We start from the raw sequence: 18,163 nt of genomic DNA, 5'->3' as shown, positions 1-18,163 counted from the left end.
GAGGCAGGGCTCCAGTGCTCCCTCTCCTTTCCCAGACAGCACCTCTCTGTGTGAGGCCTATACTGATCAACCCCCAGGAAACTGCTGGAGAGTCACAAACCAGCACCAGGAAAAGAAGCTGAACAGAGGAAATACCAACTTCCTGATAAACACAGGGATTAGTTCAGAGTCCTGAGCTGACACTCTTATTCTCTTTGCACCCTGGCAGGTTCAAAGGCTCTCTGATATTTTCCTACTTTAGCTCTCTCTCCAGGCACAAGCCCTGAAGGAATTACTTAAGAGACCGTTCCCATTGGTAGCACAGCACTGAACTGACACAAAGCACAATGCCATGGGCTGCAAATCCTGAAAGCCTGTTTTTTTCTGCAAATCAGTTCAGGGGCAAATTATGAAAACTGAGCTCACAGCATTTAGAACTCGTAGAAAATTAGACTGTGACTACCTGCTTCTGTAACCTGTAGTACTTCTTGGAAAGATCAACACTTGTCCGTCCTTTCTGAAATGGGTAAGACCACAAAATTAAATTCCAGTGATTACCCATCTCCTTTACTCCATTCAAAAGACAGTTAATTTCTTCAGTCGTGAAATCTTTTCGGGTTCTTCTTCTTCTCTTGTTCAAGGTTCTCGTGTTCATGTCCAGGGGACATATTGCATTGCTCTGCAAATATTTATTTTGGTGTAATTACAAATTATGTCAATCTACAGACTATTTGGCATGTGGAAGTAGGGTATTACTGGCAATACACCCTTGAGCAGTTGTAAAGAAATGATCACACAGTCTAGGCAACAATGGCTCTTCAAGGTTTCTTCACTGTCACCCACTTACTGAAATACAGTATTTTTCTGTGATCTTTACCTTTGTTTCTGTTGTACCTATACAGTTTAATAAACCTTTAGTAGGTTTATGCCTTCAGGTTTCTGTTATTTCTATATTGTGCAAGCTTTCATCAACACAGGAAAAATCATACCTCCATATCCATTATTCAGAAAAGACTGTCAGCTGAAAAATGCTTAACTCAGGATAAATCACTATGACTGGAGTAGAATCAACAGAGCAATATCCTTTTAATAAGGTTCATTTTGCTACTGGGCTCCTGTTAAAGGTGACTTAAAAAGAAATTGTGCCATTCCCAGTGCTTTTGTTTGGACATCTACAGCTATGTGAGTGTATGATTAGGCTTTGCATAACTCACCTCATCTTTCTCAAGTGCATGGATGCAATTTTCTTGGAAGTGCTGACATTTCTGGTTGCACATTTCTTTGACTCCTTGTCTCTTCAAGTTGGCATCTTGGGTTTTTTGTGAAGCTGTGGAATTGGGAACAGAGAGGCTCTTGGTTACTTTAAACTAACTGAAATCTACTGGAAAACTAAATGTAGTGCTTAAAGGAGCATTGCTTTTAATGAACCTGAATATGTAAATGTTGCTGTATTAGTAATATTCCCCTTAGATCTTTTTCTCATAATTGCCATTAACACAGGAGGATTATTTATGCATTGGAAGCAACGAGCAAGTAATAGTACTACTGATGTGTGAGTAACTCCCATGACTGAAGCTATAAGAGTTTATTTAAATCCTTAGCCATTTGTCCCCAGTAACAAGACAGCTGCTTCTCTTGATGCCCTGACCTAAATGCAAACCTGATCTTTAAGTTATGCACGTTAGAGAATTGATTTTCTGGTAGTACTCACACTTTTCATAGGCAGGTGTCAAGTTATAGTTGCCAGTCCAGCTAATATTTTTATGATGTTCGTCTCTGTTTGAAGTATTAGGGTTGCTTTTTCTACTTGGAGTCAAAAGAATACCTTAAAAGAAATTCCAAACAATAAAGCATTGCACGCCTTTCTTAGGAAAAAACAAATCACAAAACACAAGTCATGTTTTAGGAATTAAAATTTAAGGGAAAACCATCTTTTGAGCCATATACTACCATGTGGTCTTGGAAGAAAGCCTGGGAAATTCAGTTTACTTCAGTTTACAGAAAATGTTTACTTGCTAAAGTTAATATATTGCTACAAAGGACTCTCAAGATAAAATATAGTTGTGTTTTGGGGATTATTTTAAATTTTAAAATACCTATCACAGACAAATTAATTTCTGAATCCGGAGAGGAAAAATATAAACAAATTTATAAATCAACCAACCAGCTTTTACTGGAAATTAATTAAATAAGGAACCACGTAAAGAAGGTTTTTGAAAATAAAATATTAAAAATAAATTGCTGATGGGTGGGCTGATTTTTCAAAAGAGAATGCATTTTAAAGGAATATTAATGGTTTAGAATTGAAGTACTGATTTAGAGAACTGCTTCAGCCTACTTGAAAAATTCTGGTCATCAATCATAAGAGACAGTACTGGTTACTAGTTGGTGAATGTAGTAATTATGACTGTAGGTGGAGCTCTGCAGGTACCCAAACCCACCACATCCTGAAAAAATGGCTGCTGAATTGTGTAAAAATATATATTAGCAGAGTAAGGGGACAATAACATTAATGGTTTTGCTATATTACAGAATAAAATCTCTAAAAGGTATGGACTCTGCTACAAATGGGGCACTTGTGTGTTATAAAGAACACCAGGTTTTATGGGCAACTGATGGTTCTGCAAACACAGGTTCCTAAACTGCACTGCAGAAACTGGTGGAATTTATATTCCCTTTCCCATCTCTGCCTTGTTAAGAACTTCTTATTCAAAACTTCCCAGCAAATAAGTAGATAACATTTTCTGGCATAGTAACATATAGATTATTCACAGAATTTGGAGAAGAAAAAAAACAAACATAATTCTCTATCCATGGTAAAGTTCTGCAAAAGATTAACAGAAAATAATGGCTTTTTGCATTAATTGCCAAATCCAGCCCTTACTTTGGAAACTATCCTTTTTGCTCCTAAATGTTGATATTTCTGTATGCAGCCTGTCTTTCCTCACTGGGGCCAGCATTATTTCTGGAAAATATAAGATGAACATGAGTACAAATGTCAGTAAGTAGTAACTGTTTAATTTTCAAAATACCTCCTTTAAACCAGAAAAACAGAGGATGTGCTTTTATTTTATTCATAAAGAGTTATAAGCATCTTAGACCCATATGTATATATTATATTATGATGTCATCCATTCACACTTAATTCAAATTATTATAATACATTCCCTTCCCTTAGTTCTTGACTGGCAAACATCACAGTCACCAAAGCCTGTCAGGAGGATCTGTCACCACTGCCAAGAAATACAAAAGATTCTCAAAACAAAAGTGGCCAGTTCTGATATCACTTAGTGCAAGTCATTGGTAAATCAAATGAAATGAGTGAGTTTAAAGCAGCAGGGCAGTCAGGATCAGATCACGAAGAGTTCCGAATTTGAAATACAATTTCAAACAATGGTTACAACTGCTAAAAATAGAACTCCGTGGTTACTGTCGCGGGTCCTGTGTGTGCCGCTGTTCCAAACAGCCGACTGGCGAAGCTCCTCCCTGTATCGCTCCTCAGCTGCCAGGATGACTCTGTGATGGTCACACCGGTGCGGACAACTCTGTAACATCTTGGTGAAGGTTTTACTGTTGAAGGACAGTCCTCCTGCTGCACAACCTGCAGAAACAGGGGATACTGTACAACAGCAAGCAGAGATGCTGCAGAAGCCAACACCAAGTCCAGAATCTTGTTTTGATAGCTATGATCTGCAGTTTGACTTCTGGTTTTCCATGGAAACATTGCAAAGAGGTTTCATTTTTATGTATCTTCTTGAAAATACTTACTTGTTTTGTACTTTCAAACTTAAAAAAAATTAAAAAGTGTTTTCAATGTTTTATGAGACCAAGTTAAACTGTACTTCAACTCCAGAAGCACTGAATGAGGCACAGATCCCCATAGAAGTAAAACTATTAGTGGGGTGGGAAGAAAGGGGCCTCAGTTCCATTTGCACATTTATCCAGGAGCCAAAATATAAGATACACTTTGAAACTTTGTGTTGCAACAGTTATCTGTATTAACTTGAATAAATGATAAATCCAGCTTAGGCAGGAATTCCCTCCCAGGAAGCCTTCCTGTTTGTTTTTGAGGATGTTCCTAGGGTAATTTATGGCTCAGTTATTCTTGGATGTTCTCATGATTAAGTTACATCAGCTGAAGGAGGACTTGTGTGAGGAAGCATAAGAAGGGCAGTATGTGCAATGCTCAAGCAGTGCTAAAGCTCAGGTTGAATTTAATTTGACAACTTGGATAAAAATAATGTTCAAAGGTGGGTTATGAGCTGCTTTGGGGTTTGTTTGTTGTTTTGTTGGGTTTTTTTAATAAAGCAACAGAGGCTTGATTACAAAATCCACTTAAAATCCTGAGCACCAGCAGCAATCTTATAACCTGCTGACAGAGTACGTTGAGCAAGTAGCAACTGAGGTCTGCAGTCCTGGATTACCCAAAATCTGACAGCCTGTGCTGAATAGAAGGGCTGCAGAACAGTCAGGAGGCTCAGCAGGAGAATCACTGAGGGAAATGAGCAGGGTTAGTGTTCTTCTGTCTTTCCCAGCAGAGAAAGGAGGAAATCTCCCACTCAAGGATTCTTGTAAGAAGTATAATCTTTTAAGCTCCTGTATATTGTTTGTTAGCAAGCCCACATTAAGATACCTGCATCAAAACTGCAATGTCAACTTTATTTCAATATTTAGCTTTTTTTTAGAGGCAGAAAAAGGAAAAAGTTAAGATTTACATAATAGGTAACAGAACAGATGTGCTAAAATTTCTGTAATGCCAGAAATAACTGACTGCATTGCTGACTCTTTAAGGCTTCTTTTGTGTGCTCAGGAAAGAAAGACCTGAGGTGATATTTACCTGAACACCTTAAATCTGCCATTTCATGGGATGAAGATGTTGCTGAAGTACTTTTGTGTTTCCTGGTTATCTCTGAGTAGGATGAATTTTGCTCTAAATGAGGAAGGAAAAATCACACTGAGAAAATGTAACCTTCTTCTGCCATGGTAATCATGCATCAGTGTGTCTACATTCAACTGCATTTTCTATTTGTAAATTATTAAAGGTTAATAAACATAACAGCAGAAAATCCAAATTAAATTCCTCAAGTTAAATGTACCACATTTACATTTTTGTAAATCCAGAATAATGATGTTCAATTCAGTGCTTTTCCATCCCTCTCCCAAAGGATGTTACTTCAACCTGAACACAGCAAATGAACCCTGTAAACTTATACAGCTTAACTAAGCCCTATAAACTTTATTTCTGTTTGCAATCTGATGCTGAAGGATGTGATGTACTGGAATAATATGAACTCTCAGTTAAAAAGTTATAACCTGGAGATCAGCTTGTCATCTGTAAAGCCACCATTCTGGCAAATACTAATCTAATGAACACTTATAAATTTATAAATTAACAGGAAACTAAATGATGAATAAAGAGTTGATTGGACAGACCCCAATTCTGGAATAAATTTAATAAATAATGTAATAAATGATCTAAGATCAGTGCAAATCTGATTCATCTTAAACACATGTTCAGCATGTAGGAACAGCTTCAGGCCAAAGTCATTCTCTCAGGCAGGTTCTGCCCCAGTCTTACAGGGACAGAACCAAACCAGCAGCCTCCTGCATTTTCTGTTAATGGCTTTCACTGCTCAGTACACATTAAAGACTAAACTGCATTCAGACTAAACTTGAAACATTTGTCTATGATATATTCATTTCAATAGTTAAAATCAATCAAAAAAAAAAAAGAAAGCTACAATATGTATTAGAAAAAAAGTAAAATAAATATTCTTCTGGTAAAATTGTGTACAATATAAAATTCCAATACTGTGCAAACCAGTTAAAGGATATTAATTACATATAATGCACTCTGTCATCTAGTGATACATAACAACTGGTAAAAAGTAGTGATAAAAGTATACAAAATTAATTAAAAACTCATTAAGAACAAAATCATCTAAGAAGGGAATATGTTTATCTGTTTGTACCTGCTGTGCATGTCTGTGTCCTGTTGCTAACAGGCTCTGCTGGTGGTCGAAACAACTGTTCCCTGGGAGACAACAGTGGGAACAAATTAAAAAGAATGAAATGCCACAAAGAAAAGTAGAGGAGGGAAAACCTTTTCTTTGGTTTGTAGCCAATCCAATTTCAGTGAGTTTTCAAGCAGTTCTCTCTCCCTGCTGGTTTCCTGGTGAGTGCCCCTCACAGAACCCCTTGTGTTTTGGTCCAGACCAGTGGGTCAGATCTTTCTCTGTACATCAGTGACAGTTTTGAGGCCAAAGCCAGGGATGATTTCTCCCCACTGTGCTGAAAGTGCTAAACATGGCCTGGAAGGGGCTCTCTGTACAACCCACCAGGCAGAGAAAAAGATCAGGAGCTTTTGTTACTCCAGTGTCTACAGTCTGTGAGCTCAAGGACACTCCCACAGAGTATCCCCTAGTGGGCCACCAAAGGGCTGTGGCTTTTCACTAGAAGAAAAGGACACAGTAACAGATCATTTCAAAGGCTGACATTCAATTTGGAAATTCCAAGGGCAAGGCAGTTTAGTGTTTCTGCTTAGGTGCAGGATACTCACCTTGCTCGAGGAACAGACTGCTTTTTTACATAAGCAGTTTTGTCATTCCCACTGTGACTTTGCAGTCCATTCCCTGAACATGGAATATTGCTCTGTCCACTCTGGCCAGCAGAAGCTGCATCTGTGGTGTTCACTGTTTCACTTTTTCTTGGAGGACAATTTACAGCTGGAGCAAGAACCTGACCATCCAACTCCAAGGCCAGCTGTGGGGTATGATCTTTATGTGCTCTTTCTAGGTACATTTTTGGACCAGCAGGATTCACCTCATGGGATTTCAATGCTTCAGAATTGGCTGGATTTGAGGATCCATCCACAAACACTCCTCCTTGCAGTCCTTCCTGTATTGAAAAATAGTTTGTGACTATATGAGCTCTGCAGAATCTTAAATAAATCCAGTAACAAGATTAACTAATAGGCCAGTTTAACTCTGAAGGTGAAGCAAATCCCAGAGAAGCTTCAGAAACCCCTGACTGAGCAGAGAGCCCTGGGACAGCAGTGCTGCTGGAGGTGTTCAAGGGAAAGTCATTAAGGAATTTGCTACCAATGCAAGGCACTGCTAGAAATGAACTTAAGAGCCATCTAAGTAACTCATAAACTCACTGTTCCAAACCCAGGGATACCAAGCAGCTATAAAGCACAAGGAAAATATGAAACAACCTTATTTCAGTCTATGTTCACATCCTCCTTTATCATCTGTCCCACCATAGCTGGACAATCATGGGCATTTCCTGCATGCAAATATTAAAATTATGGGTTTGAATGTCCAGCAATTAAAAATAAATTGAACTTCTTGATTTGCCAATCTAATTATCTCTGTTTGGTAGAAAATCTGGGTTTATAATAAACTAAAATGCTTCATAAAACACAGATGCCTCCATTCTCTTATTGCCCTGCACAGGAGTAACTTGGTAAGATCTACAATTGCAGGCTGTAGTTTCACACACATCCAATGTTTTTCCTGCTTTTTTAGCTCACACTGAAATTATCCCAAGGGTTTACTTTCTCTTTCTCCCTAAACTCTGTAAAGATTTGCTTAGTTTTATCCTACTTTGGTAAATAGGCCAACCTCAGCATGTTCTTGTTCAATCAAGTTTATTCTGTGTAAAATTTCATTTGCTTTCTTCCAGTAGTCTTGTAGACTTCTTTTCCTGACTTGCACATCCAATTCTTCTTCATTGCTCACACTTAATGAATTATCATTTATTTTCAGAGACAATTGTTCAGCTTTATAAAATATAAAACAACATTAATACTTAAAATTTTATCAATGAACATCTTAGTATTTATTATATTTTATTATGCTGAGGGACAGCCCCAATAATTTAATGCAAAGTATAATCTCAGAATAATAATTTTTATAAAACTTAAATGTACACATAAATGTTAACACACTTCAAATGTAAATTGCAGTTACAAGAGGTGAGATTGCAGTTGTAGTTACTATGAGCTGCTTGCACAATGATGCTGTGTAAAAAATGACTTTTTCATTGACTTAATCCTAACTCTGTAGGTTCTTTACAAGTTTCTGCTCTTTTAAAAAACAATTCCATATTAATGGACACTGCAAATCACCACACCCCCTTAATCTTAAACGAAACTCTCAGTTATGATTTCAGTACAAAAATGTAGAATGAAATTTAGTAATTAGCAATTGCAAACCTTCCATGCTGTAGAGATTAGAGGACAAGGTGTCTTTCTGTTTCACTGCTAGCATTGTACAGATAATTAATAAAAAACTTAACCAGGGTGCCCCAAAATACACCCCACTTTCAAAAGAAAGAGCAAGATTTCTTAATATTGCAAAATGATTGTAGTCACAGTGATTTCAGTTGGATTATCTACTGGTGTATTCTCTCCCTATAATGGTACAGCCCCAGTACCCACACTGCTTTTATTTTTCACATAATTTATAGAAAGGAAAGCTTTTAAAAGCTGGCCCTACATTTATAGGTTTACAAATGCAATACTGCAACACTGGTGACATTTTTGCTTTTCTTTTTTCTGCCTAAATGCCACAGTTTGGTGGCAAATAGGCAACTTCTCTGCAGCAAACAAACCCCTCTGGGAGTACACAGAATTACAGAGCTGCCACAGTTAAAGTCATTCAGGAAAGCAGCAGAACACGGAGATGGAAATAATCCCTGTCATTTTTAAAGCAGTAACAGCAAACTTACTCATCTGTTTGCAGTTCTGCAGCACAAAAGTAGCAGCTTTGATCAGTTCCTCATCCTGAGATTCTGTTAATACCTGAATCATAAGTGGAAGGCCATTGTTCTGAAGCAGTTCACACTGGTTTTCTTCTAAAATGGGGCATTATAAAGGAAAAGAGATTGGTTTCAGCCTCAAACACACTCAATCCTACAGTAATTTTAGGAGCTAACACCTACAGTTTTCTGGGGAATTCTGAAAAAGGTGTTTTCCTTTTACAGATCCAAGGCTGCTGCAATGCCCCACTGCCTGCAGGGCAGCAGCAGAGCTTTACATCACACAGGATGATTTGGCCATAAATCAAATTTCTTGTAAGGAAACTGAAGGATGACTGAGACAAATTATATGATGGAGTTCCAAATTCGTTTAATTGCTGCCTAAAACATTTAAGTTGTGGCTTCTGTAGCTCTTTTCCTCCATTACACTACACTACATTTCTGTAAGCCCTGAGGTGCAGAAATATCAAAGTTTTAAAGTTTATAATTAGCAATACTGTAGTAAATTTAATAGTTTAATCCTGGTCTAACCACTCTCTTCCTCTTCATTAACTATGTCACCAGATAAATTTTATTTTTTATTGATTGATTTATTATTTATTTATTTACTATTTTATTTAAATGTATTCATTATTTTTAACTCATTTGCATATGTATTCATCAGACTGGCAACTTGATAAAAATAGTTCTGTGTTGTTTAAATGTGATAAAAAAGGAATAAAAAATGAAATATGATTATTTTTGTGTTGACATTTTAAGAGAAACTTTTATTCTGTTGGTTTAATCGTATTTCTATTCAAAAAATATTTTCCATTAAGCTTTGTTTCAATTAATTCTTAATGCAAGAATGTCTTTTAAAATAGACTTATGACCTATTGAGCTAATTACTGAACATTATTGACACTCAGAGAATGATAATCAATCAGAATTTTTGAACATGGAGCCCTGAGGAGCCTGACAAAAAGATTTCAGGGCTACCTACTGACTGTTATCTCAAAACCAATGCTATTATATAGCCTTTAAAAAAATTAATAGCTATATAACCAATGGACAGAACCTGTATATATCAAGGACCATTAAAAGAGAGCTCAAGACAACTCATTTGGTATGTTTATATTGCAGTAGTTTTTAGGTCTGGATTAATTCCACTCAGTGATACCTAAGCCCAGCTCTGAATTCTTGCATAATAGTCTATTTTTTCAAAGCTCTTAAAGACACCATCTGCTAACAAGTTTGAAATTTTAAAGATGGAACATTATAGAAAACCTTTTTTCCTAACTATTAACATAACATTATTTAACAGAACTTTCCCTCACGTTCCAGTCTTGCTGAAATGACCCCACTGAAGGACTTTGTATGTGAGAATTTAGCAGAAGCTGAGAGAACAGATCTTACCACAAACTTCAGTACAGTGTCCAATTGTCAGAATAATGCTGATTTTTTCTCCTGTGTTCAGTGTCTCGTTGCACAGCAGCTTCAGCAGCTCTGCCACGGTGTGATACTTTGCCAAGACAGCCCCCATGGCAGCTGTGATGTTCAAAATAATCAGGAGAAAAATAAACTGGATAAGGAGTGTACAGACCTCAGCCAAGTGCACAGTGCTGCCCCACAGAGCTCCCCAAGCCCCGGGGCTGCACGGTTCTGCTCCTCTCTGTCTCTAACCCCTCAGACTCCCACAGCCCTCCTGGGGCTCCCAAATCCAGCACTGCCCTTCCTCCCACACTGTGGGGTTGGGGGCTGTGACATCTGGCAAACAAGGGCTTTGCAATGGGCAAGTCTGGTTGATCTCTGCTGAGCTTCTCCACATCATTTATCAGCTCCAGTGCAGAGCAAGAAAGAGTTGAAAAAGGTTTGACACAGAGAGTATCTGCCACAAAAAGAGCCAGGAATGTTTCTGCTAGAGGGTGACCTCTTCCTGAAACTGGGAACACCACTGCTGATCCATCCATGCTGAAGCCTCACCCTGTCACATACCAACTGATCCAAAACTAGACTCAGAACTAGTGCAGGTGTATGTTTTCAAATTTCCATGAGCTTCCATGAGTGAGCCCTCATGGTACAAGTGTCCAATGTAACAACCATGGCCAACAGCACAGAGTCACCAGACCACAGGCTTCTCCAAATGTTCTGATGGAATACAGAGACTTCCTAAGGATGGCACTGCCCAGGCAGCACATCAGAGTAAAGGTTTGTCCTGCACACACACCACATCTGCCCAGCCCCACCTCTGAGTTACCAAACTTCCTAAAGCTCACAAATTTTATTATTCAGGCACAGACCTAACTCCAGGATCCAAACTGATTGCCACACCCAGATCTCAGCTTTCCCAAAACTAGTTCTAGCATCTTGTCTCTCATTTTTGAGTATGGTTTAAATTCCACTGTTTATTTTAGCAACAATGGGAAAGTAAATCACCTCAGATGAACTGGATCACCCCCCATAGAGGCATTTGAATTTTAAAAAAATCTGCAGCATCAGCTGGGATGTTTACAACTTACTGGCCTTTTAGCATCCATTTATATCACTTTTCCACCAACACAAGAGTTTAAACATTTTAAAATTAGCACATGTAGAAAATGACAGCTGTCTTTGCACTCACAGTTGTTTGCAATGCAGGCATCCAGAGTCTTGGTTACTACTACTGCAAGTTTTGTGCCAGAGTGGCTCAAACAGGAATCATGCATAAGCTCGAGGAGAACTTTAGCTAATGTATCCAATCCTCCAATAGAAACAAAATATTTCTGCACATATGCTTAGTGAAAAAAAAAAAAGTGTTTTAAGTAATACAGTTTGCAAATTAGTTTAGCATTTTGCCAGTTAGGTTCATCAGAGTTTTTCTGTGCATGTATCAATCATTACATTTCCAGCCATACAACAGAAGCTGGATATACATTAATCTCAAGAAATGTAGTATCTGTCATGTGAAACAGTTACAGGAAACAATGGCTCTAATACAGCATACAAATGGCAAACATTATGCCCAATCTACCTAAATAATTGTTTTCAGTGATGTAATAATGACTTTTATTCATAAAATACTTCTAATCAAAACAATCTTTACTGGCCTTACAAAATGTAACTGGTTTGTAGGTATTTTGTACTTACACTACACTGGACTTAAGCACAATGTAGTGCAAGTAAAGATGGTGGAACACAGTTTTCAGAGTAAAGGCTGGAAGGACAGCAAATGAATTTGTAGAGATTGACCAAAAAAAATTAACTATCTCATTAAACTTACTTTTAACAAAAGCAAAACTATGTAAAGCTTGAGCTGCACTTACAGTTATTTGCAACTGTGAGACCAACAAATGAACAAATGGGCCGAACTATGTCAGGCTCTGTGCAACTCTCCAGCCACTCCTTGGCACGCGGGAACACCGAACAGCAGATGTTTTGATTGTCTTCTGGGAAAATAAACACAAACAACGCCAGTTCAAACGTGCCCTGAAATGTCAGCTGGACAGTAGGATGAAGTCAAACTGGAGAAGTGGAGAAGAATTTTAAACCCTGGCAGAGCAGAGCAGGGCAGAGCAGGGCAGAGGAGAGCAGAGGAGAGGAGAGCAGGGCAGGGCAGGGCAGAGTAGGGCAGAGCAGGGCAGAGCAGAGGAGAGCAGGGCAGGGCAGGGCAGGGCAGAGCAGGGCAGAGCAGGGCAGAGGAGAGCAGGGCAGAGCAGAGGAGAGCAGGGCAGAGCAGAGGAGAGCAGGGCAGGGCAGGGCAGGGCAGGGCAGAGCAGGGCAGAGCAGAGCAGGGCAGAGGAGGGCAGGGCAGGGCAGGGCAGGGCAGGGTAGAGCAGGGCAGGGTAGAGCAGGGCAGAGCAGGGCAGGGCAGGGCAGGGTAGAGCAGGGCAGAGCAGGGCAGAGCAGAGCAGGGCAGAGCAGGGCAGGGCAGGGCAGGGCAGGGCAGGGCAGAGCAGGGCAGGGCAGGGCAGGGCAGGGCAGGGCAGGGCAGAGCAGGGCAGGGCAGGGCAGAGCAGGGCAGAGCAGAGGAGAGCAGGGCAGAGCAGGGCAGAGCAGGGCAGAGCAGGGCAGAGCAGAGGAGAGCAGGGCAGGGCAGAGCAGAGCAGGGCAGAGCAGGGCAGGGCAGGGCAGGGCAGGGCAGAGCAGGGCAGAGGAGAGCAGCACGCACCGTTCTGGGGGTTGTTGACACAGGCACAGAGGGCGCTGCACACCGAGCTCCACAGCTGGTAACGCTGCTCCGTGTGCGCATCCGACAGCTCCATCTCACACCGGGCCAGGGTTGTTCTGCCAAGGACAAACAAGGCCCAGGGAGTCAAGGAAACGTCCCTCCTCAGAGTGCCCCTGGTGTGTTTGGCTGCTGTGTGCTCACCTGAAGAGCTGCAGCAGCAGGCTGATGCAGCCCGTGTCTCTGACGTAGGTTTGCCCGTTTTCTGCAAGAGAACACACACAGGACTCCACGGACATGGGCAACTTGAGACAAAATCTTAATGCCAGGTTTGATTTACAGACATACATTTCATTTCCTAAGCATAGATCCTCCACAAAAACAAATACAAAATCACATCAACATGTTGGTGAAAGTGTTCCATTTCTTTCTGTCTTTTTCTATACATTGTTAGAAACTACTGGTTTGCATTACAATTTTTTAAACTATATTTTTAAAACTAAACCACTTTCTGCTGTTTAAAGAAAACCCAGTGAGCAATTACCTACTTAGACAATTCAGGTTCAGTTACATGCAAACGTTCATCTTTATAAATTAACTTTACCAAAACATTACTAACTGAAAATCCAAATTTTGCATGGCAAATTGGCAAACAGAAAAAAGTGGTGGTGTAATATAGGGAAAAAACCCAACTTACTATTATTTGAAACCAGTACTAAGATGACATAAACAGACATTCTTTTCAAGTTCACACCAGAATCCTTATTAATTAAAAATAAAATGAGATCTTCAAACAATGCAGAAGTACACAAAGCCTGTTGACAATACACTGAAAACAGAAAATGAACACTATTAAGTCCTGAAGTAAGTTGCTCATAATCCTAAATTATTAAGTCTCTGTTGTGGCCAGTAGGTGGGGAGTGGAGACAAAACAGGACTATAAAGGGACTGAGGGCTTCCCTTGGGGTGAGTTCCCAACCAACCAGGGCTTGGCAAACTTTGGGACAGTCTGAGTCACTCAGCACTTGCTGCTGAGGAGGAGGAGCTCAGCTGTCTGGTGACAAGCAGAAGTGCTGCCTGCACAGATCAGCAGGGAACTGCATCACATCCAGGCACGGACAGTGCAACAGTGGCACCTTTCCTGCCCCCTGCTCCCACTGATCACCTTGTACTCTGATTTTCTGAGGCCAAAAAAAAAAGTGGAGACAAAGCACAAGAGAAGTATTTCTCATTCAGAAATACAAAAAATATTGCTTACCATTACTCTCTATAATAATCCCCAGTGTAAACAAAGCTGCTTCCTTTACTATACCATGAGCACTTGATTTGGCAAGGTCATTTATAAACATCAAACCACCAATTTCTCGAAAATATTCACTTGCTTCACCTACAACAGAGAAAAATAACAAAAAATAACCTTTAGCTTTTGTTTCCTTGTAAATTGAAAGCCTCCCAAGATTTTACAGCTTCTCAAGCCTTAAATCCTTTAGACAATCCTTTTACAGTGACCACCAATTCTTAACATAAATGTTTCCGAGGAGAAACATTTCTTACTGTTTTGTTGACAAATTGAGTAAATAGTGATCAAAGCTTCCTTCTGAGACAGAGGGCAGTCCATCTGATATTTGAGGCATTCAAGCAGTAAGTTCAGATCTGTTTTCATATCTAAGAGCAAACACAAAAAACTTCATGACAATTGTTATGTTTCTATATATTAATCTGTTCAGCATCACAATAAACCTGTCCAAAAATGTAGTGTGCACAAGTATAAAAAAAAAAAAAAGTGAGCAAAACCAAAGCTACACCACTTCTATCCATCCATAAATAACAAACATACTTAACCTAGAAATATTCCTGTCCAGAATTTGTTATTTGAGAATGATTTCCTCTGGCCTAGTAACTGTTAGGAAATGTGATGTAGATTACTAAATATTCAATTCACAATTGCAAGGTGCAGTAAGTGTAAAGTGAATTACAGGACCATTACAATGTTCAGAGTGAAAATACAGAGTTGAAAATCTACAGAATAATAGGGAAAGAATCCAAGAGCACAAGGCTGGAACGTGGTGTTGAGTTACAGGAGACATGGTCATGCACCACAGCAGCAGAGGCTCCAATCAGTTGGTTACTGAGGTAACACAAAGTATTCTGGGCACCTACGAACGACCCTCGGTAAGTAAAACCTTGGAAAACCTGTTTCTTAAGCTTTGGGTTATAATAAAAAGCTTATTTGGTAATTATTTGCAAAAGTGACAGCAGTTATTGTGTATTGTAAACCCTTGTAAGGTTGGGGGTTTCTCAAAAAAGTTATAATACAATAAAATGTGGGTAAATATTAGCAACTGTTTTAAAAAAGGTAACCTTGTAGTGTGATTTACTATTTGAATATTTGTCATTAGATTTGCCCTTTAGGTATCCAATACAATATCCAAAATTCAGAAAAAGAGCATTTTCCCAACAGCTCCCCACCCCAGGCCAGGCCTATCACAGTCTACTGAAGATTTGTAGAGTTGATGCAGATAATAAATGACAAATTCTCTTGGGTATCTTACCACACTGATTCTTCTGCACCTTTTCAGTGTCCATTTTTGGTTGTGTCTCTGTTCCTGTTCTACAACAGCAAGTTGTTCAGATTAGCAGTGTTTATAACACGTGCAGTATAAATTACATCATTTTTCTTACCATGCATTCTTTCCAGTTTTCTGGTTTTACTCTGTCATCTGACACACACACAGTTTAATGTTCTCTTGCATGGCAAAGATTTCCTTTGGAAATAGAGTATTTTATAATAGCCCTGCATTTGTAATACTGTGTTAACATCTTCTGAAAGTCAACATTTTGCAGGAATCAGGTGTTACCATTGTGGGGGCACCATCAATGTCTCTGTGTCATTGATCACAATAAAGTTCATCCAGTTTCCCTTCCAAGAGTTGCCAACTTTGTCATCAGCCAACAACTTGCACTTAAACCACCAAGAAATGTTACATCGAGGGTGAACATACAAAACCTTCAGCCTCCTGCTGCTGCTCAGGGAGCCACTAAACCATAACTTTTATTGGTACTGATCAAACCAAAAGCAGTGCTGAGACATGATTCCTTAAACTAAGAATTCATTTTAATTCACCAAAGACTTTACACGAACCATGTAACCCACAAACCCCAGAGTACTGATTCTTCACAAACCTGATGTGCCAGGATCTGGGATTTAATTGAACAGCAGGGTGACATTTAGGTTTGGAGAGAGAAAGATGATCCCTCAAACATGTCCCAAGCCCCACACACAAAAGGTTGATTCAAGCATCACAGTAACCTATTTCAATGTCTCAAAAATTATTTAGTTCCAGGTAGAAACTTTAAATCACTGATAAATTCAGCTTAATAATGGATTAGTTTTCCTTCTCAAAGTGGAGCAGAGGCTCTAAGCAGCATCAATGTCCTCTTGATGAAGACAGCCAGCCCTGCTTTCCATTTAGAGTTTAGGATTGTCCCCATTCCTTTGCTGTTTCCATTAGAGAGGGAAAATTTAAAAAGAGCACATCTTCCTTTACCCTTTCAGCAGTCATAATATATATGTATTTAATTTTCTTGCAAATCCAACCCTGCCACAACAGGGAAAAGCTTGCAAGTCTTCCTCACCTCTTATTGCCCCTTCTGCTACCACCCTGCCAGCCTAAGAGAAAACAAAACCCTTACATGTTCCCTAACAAAAGGAAGGCTGTAAAAATCACCTAACTCTGGAGCTAATTGCGTTTTAGTAGAGTTTAATTAAATACACATTTATACAATTAAGGAGCCTTTAATATAAGAAGCACAAGGTTTTTAAAACTGTATAGAAAGATACATCTTGACCTTACCTGGGTCTGTTTTTTTGCAACATACAGAAGGTACACAAAGCAGTATTTATAAGCCAGCCTACATTAAGTGCAAATAGCTCGACTATGTTGTTGCATCACAGGGTAAAGACAGAAAGACAAGCTACAAGATTTGCTGCAACAAACTTCTGGCTAATGTTGCATATAAAACAAATCACCCATTGGTTGTGGAAAATAGCCCAGTAACATCCCTTCAAACCTCAAAAAACCACTCTGAGAGAAGTGCAGGTCCATTAATCTGTTTGTTCAGCAGCACTGGAGCACACGGGCCAACCAGCCAGCCTCGGGGGGATTTATCCTTGGAACAAACCCGCTGCTGGTGTTCCGTGGAAACCAACACTCCCAGCAGCAGCGAGGCCGTGAGGGCGCTGGTCAGTGCTCCAGGGCCTCGAGGTGTTCTGCCCTGCTTCAGCTCCCTCCCTCAGAGGAGCCGTGTGAGTCACAGCTCCTTATCAGAGCCCGCTTTGAAGTCTTTGCGAGCGCTCCACATCGTCCCAAATACAAAGCGGAAAGAATATGTAAAAGACTTTAAAAAAAAAAAAAGGAACAAAAAAAAGGCGAACAGCATAAAGATGAAACAGCAGCAGCATTCATCTGCGGGAGGATGGGGAGCACCGACAGGTGCGAGATGGGGCACGGATCGGGTACCTGTGACCCGGCAGCGGGGGTGGCTCTGGGCACACACCGAGGCGATGCCGGTCCTGCCGCCGAGCCCTGCCCGCCGGGCTGAGGGGGGAGCGGTGAGCCCTGGGCTGAGGGGGGAGCGCTGAGCCCTGGGCTGAGGGGGGAGCGGCGGCCCCGCCGGGCTGAGGGGAGAGCGGTGACCACTCCCGGCTGAGGGGGGAGCGGCGGCCCCGCCGTGCCCGGCCCTGCCCGCGGTGCCTCCTGAGGGGAGCGGGGCCGCCCTCAGCCCGCGCCCGGCCCTTCCCGCCCTCGGCGGCGCCGCCCGAGCGCCTCAGGGGGGTTCCCCTCGGGCACGGGGCATCCCCGAACCTTCGCCTGATCCAGGGGAGATTCACTTGGCTTTCACAGAATCGTCAAGGCTGGAGAGTCCTTTAAGATCATCCAGTCCAACACTGCTGCTGTTAACCCCTAAACCACATCACCCAGGGCCAGATGCAGACGTCTCAAACACCTCCAGGGATGGTGACTCCAGCACCTCCCTGTTCCAGTGCCTGAGCACCTGAACAGTGAAATTCTTTTTTCTAATACCTAATCTGAATCTCCCCCGTCTCAGCTTGAGGCCATTTCCTCTGGTGCTCTCACTGCAGGCCCGGCAGGAGACCGACCCTTCCTCACTACACCCTCCTGTCAGAGCTGTAGGGAGCCATGAGGTCCCCCCTGAGCCTCCTCTTCTGGAGGATAAACAAATGCAGCTCTCTCAGCTGTTCCTCATGAGACATACTCTCTAGTCCTTTCACAAGCC

General features: G+C 40.8%; 1 protein-coding gene across 6 annotated transcripts; it reads right to left on the bottom strand.

Annotated features, from left to right (window-relative positions):
- Window positions 1-386: 386 nt before the first annotated feature.
- TERB1 (telomere repeat binding bouquet formation protein 1) lies at window positions 387-18,075 on the bottom strand. 6 transcript variants are annotated; one of them, XM_027665137.1, is made up of 20 exons: window positions 17,950-18,075; window positions 15,418-15,476; window positions 14,420-14,530; window positions 14,124-14,252; window positions 13,563-13,694; window positions 13,070-13,130; window positions 12,869-12,984; window positions 12,024-12,146; window positions 11,342-11,494; window positions 10,138-10,269; window positions 8,713-8,838; window positions 7,605-7,762; window positions 6,539-6,876; window positions 5,952-6,013; window positions 4,817-4,909; window positions 3,410-3,580; window positions 2,864-2,944; window positions 1,691-1,804; window positions 1,194-1,306; window positions 387-658 (listed from the first exon to the last, which is right to left on the bottom strand). In XM_027665137.1, the coding sequence occupies exons 2-20, from the start codon at window positions 15,449-15,451 to the stop codon at window positions 428-430; spliced, it is 2,478 nt and encodes an 825-aa protein (XP_027520938.1). In that variant the 5' UTR covers window positions 15,452-15,476; window positions 17,950-18,075; the 3' UTR covers window positions 387-427. The 6 variants fall into 6 exon arrangements, with proteins under 6 accessions (XP_027520938.1, XP_027520936.1, XP_027520937.1 ...); XM_027665135.1 differs by lacking the exon at window positions 17,950-18,075 and adding an exon at window positions 17,386-17,636; XM_027665136.1 differs by lacking the exon at window positions 17,950-18,075 and adding an exon at window positions 17,423-17,636.
- Window positions 18,076-18,163: the final 88 nt, after the last annotated feature.

This window comes from Corapipo altera, unplaced genomic scaffold (genome assembly GCF_003945725.1).
Source record: "Corapipo altera isolate COAL_440 unplaced genomic scaffold, ASM394572v1 141, whole genome shotgun sequence".
In the NCBI taxonomy this organism is placed as follows: domain Eukaryota; kingdom Metazoa; phylum Chordata; class Aves; order Passeriformes; family Pipridae; genus Corapipo; species Corapipo altera.
The sequence above is the reverse complement of the archived record's forward strand: the minus strand, read 5'-3'. Positions and strand labels throughout refer to the sequence as shown.

Coding starts and splice junctions, on each gene's coding strand:
- TERB1 (XM_027665134.1), bottom strand. CDS start 16,742: ATGTTGCAAAAAAACAGACCCAG. Junction 1,805..2,863: donor CAAAAAGGATAGTTTCCAAA/GTAAGGGCTGGA, acceptor ATTTCTTTTAAG/GTATTCTTTTGACTCCAAGT. Junction 659..1,193: donor ATGCACTTGAGAAAGATGAG/GTGAGTTATGCA, acceptor AAATATTTGCAG/AGCAATGCAATATGTCCCCT.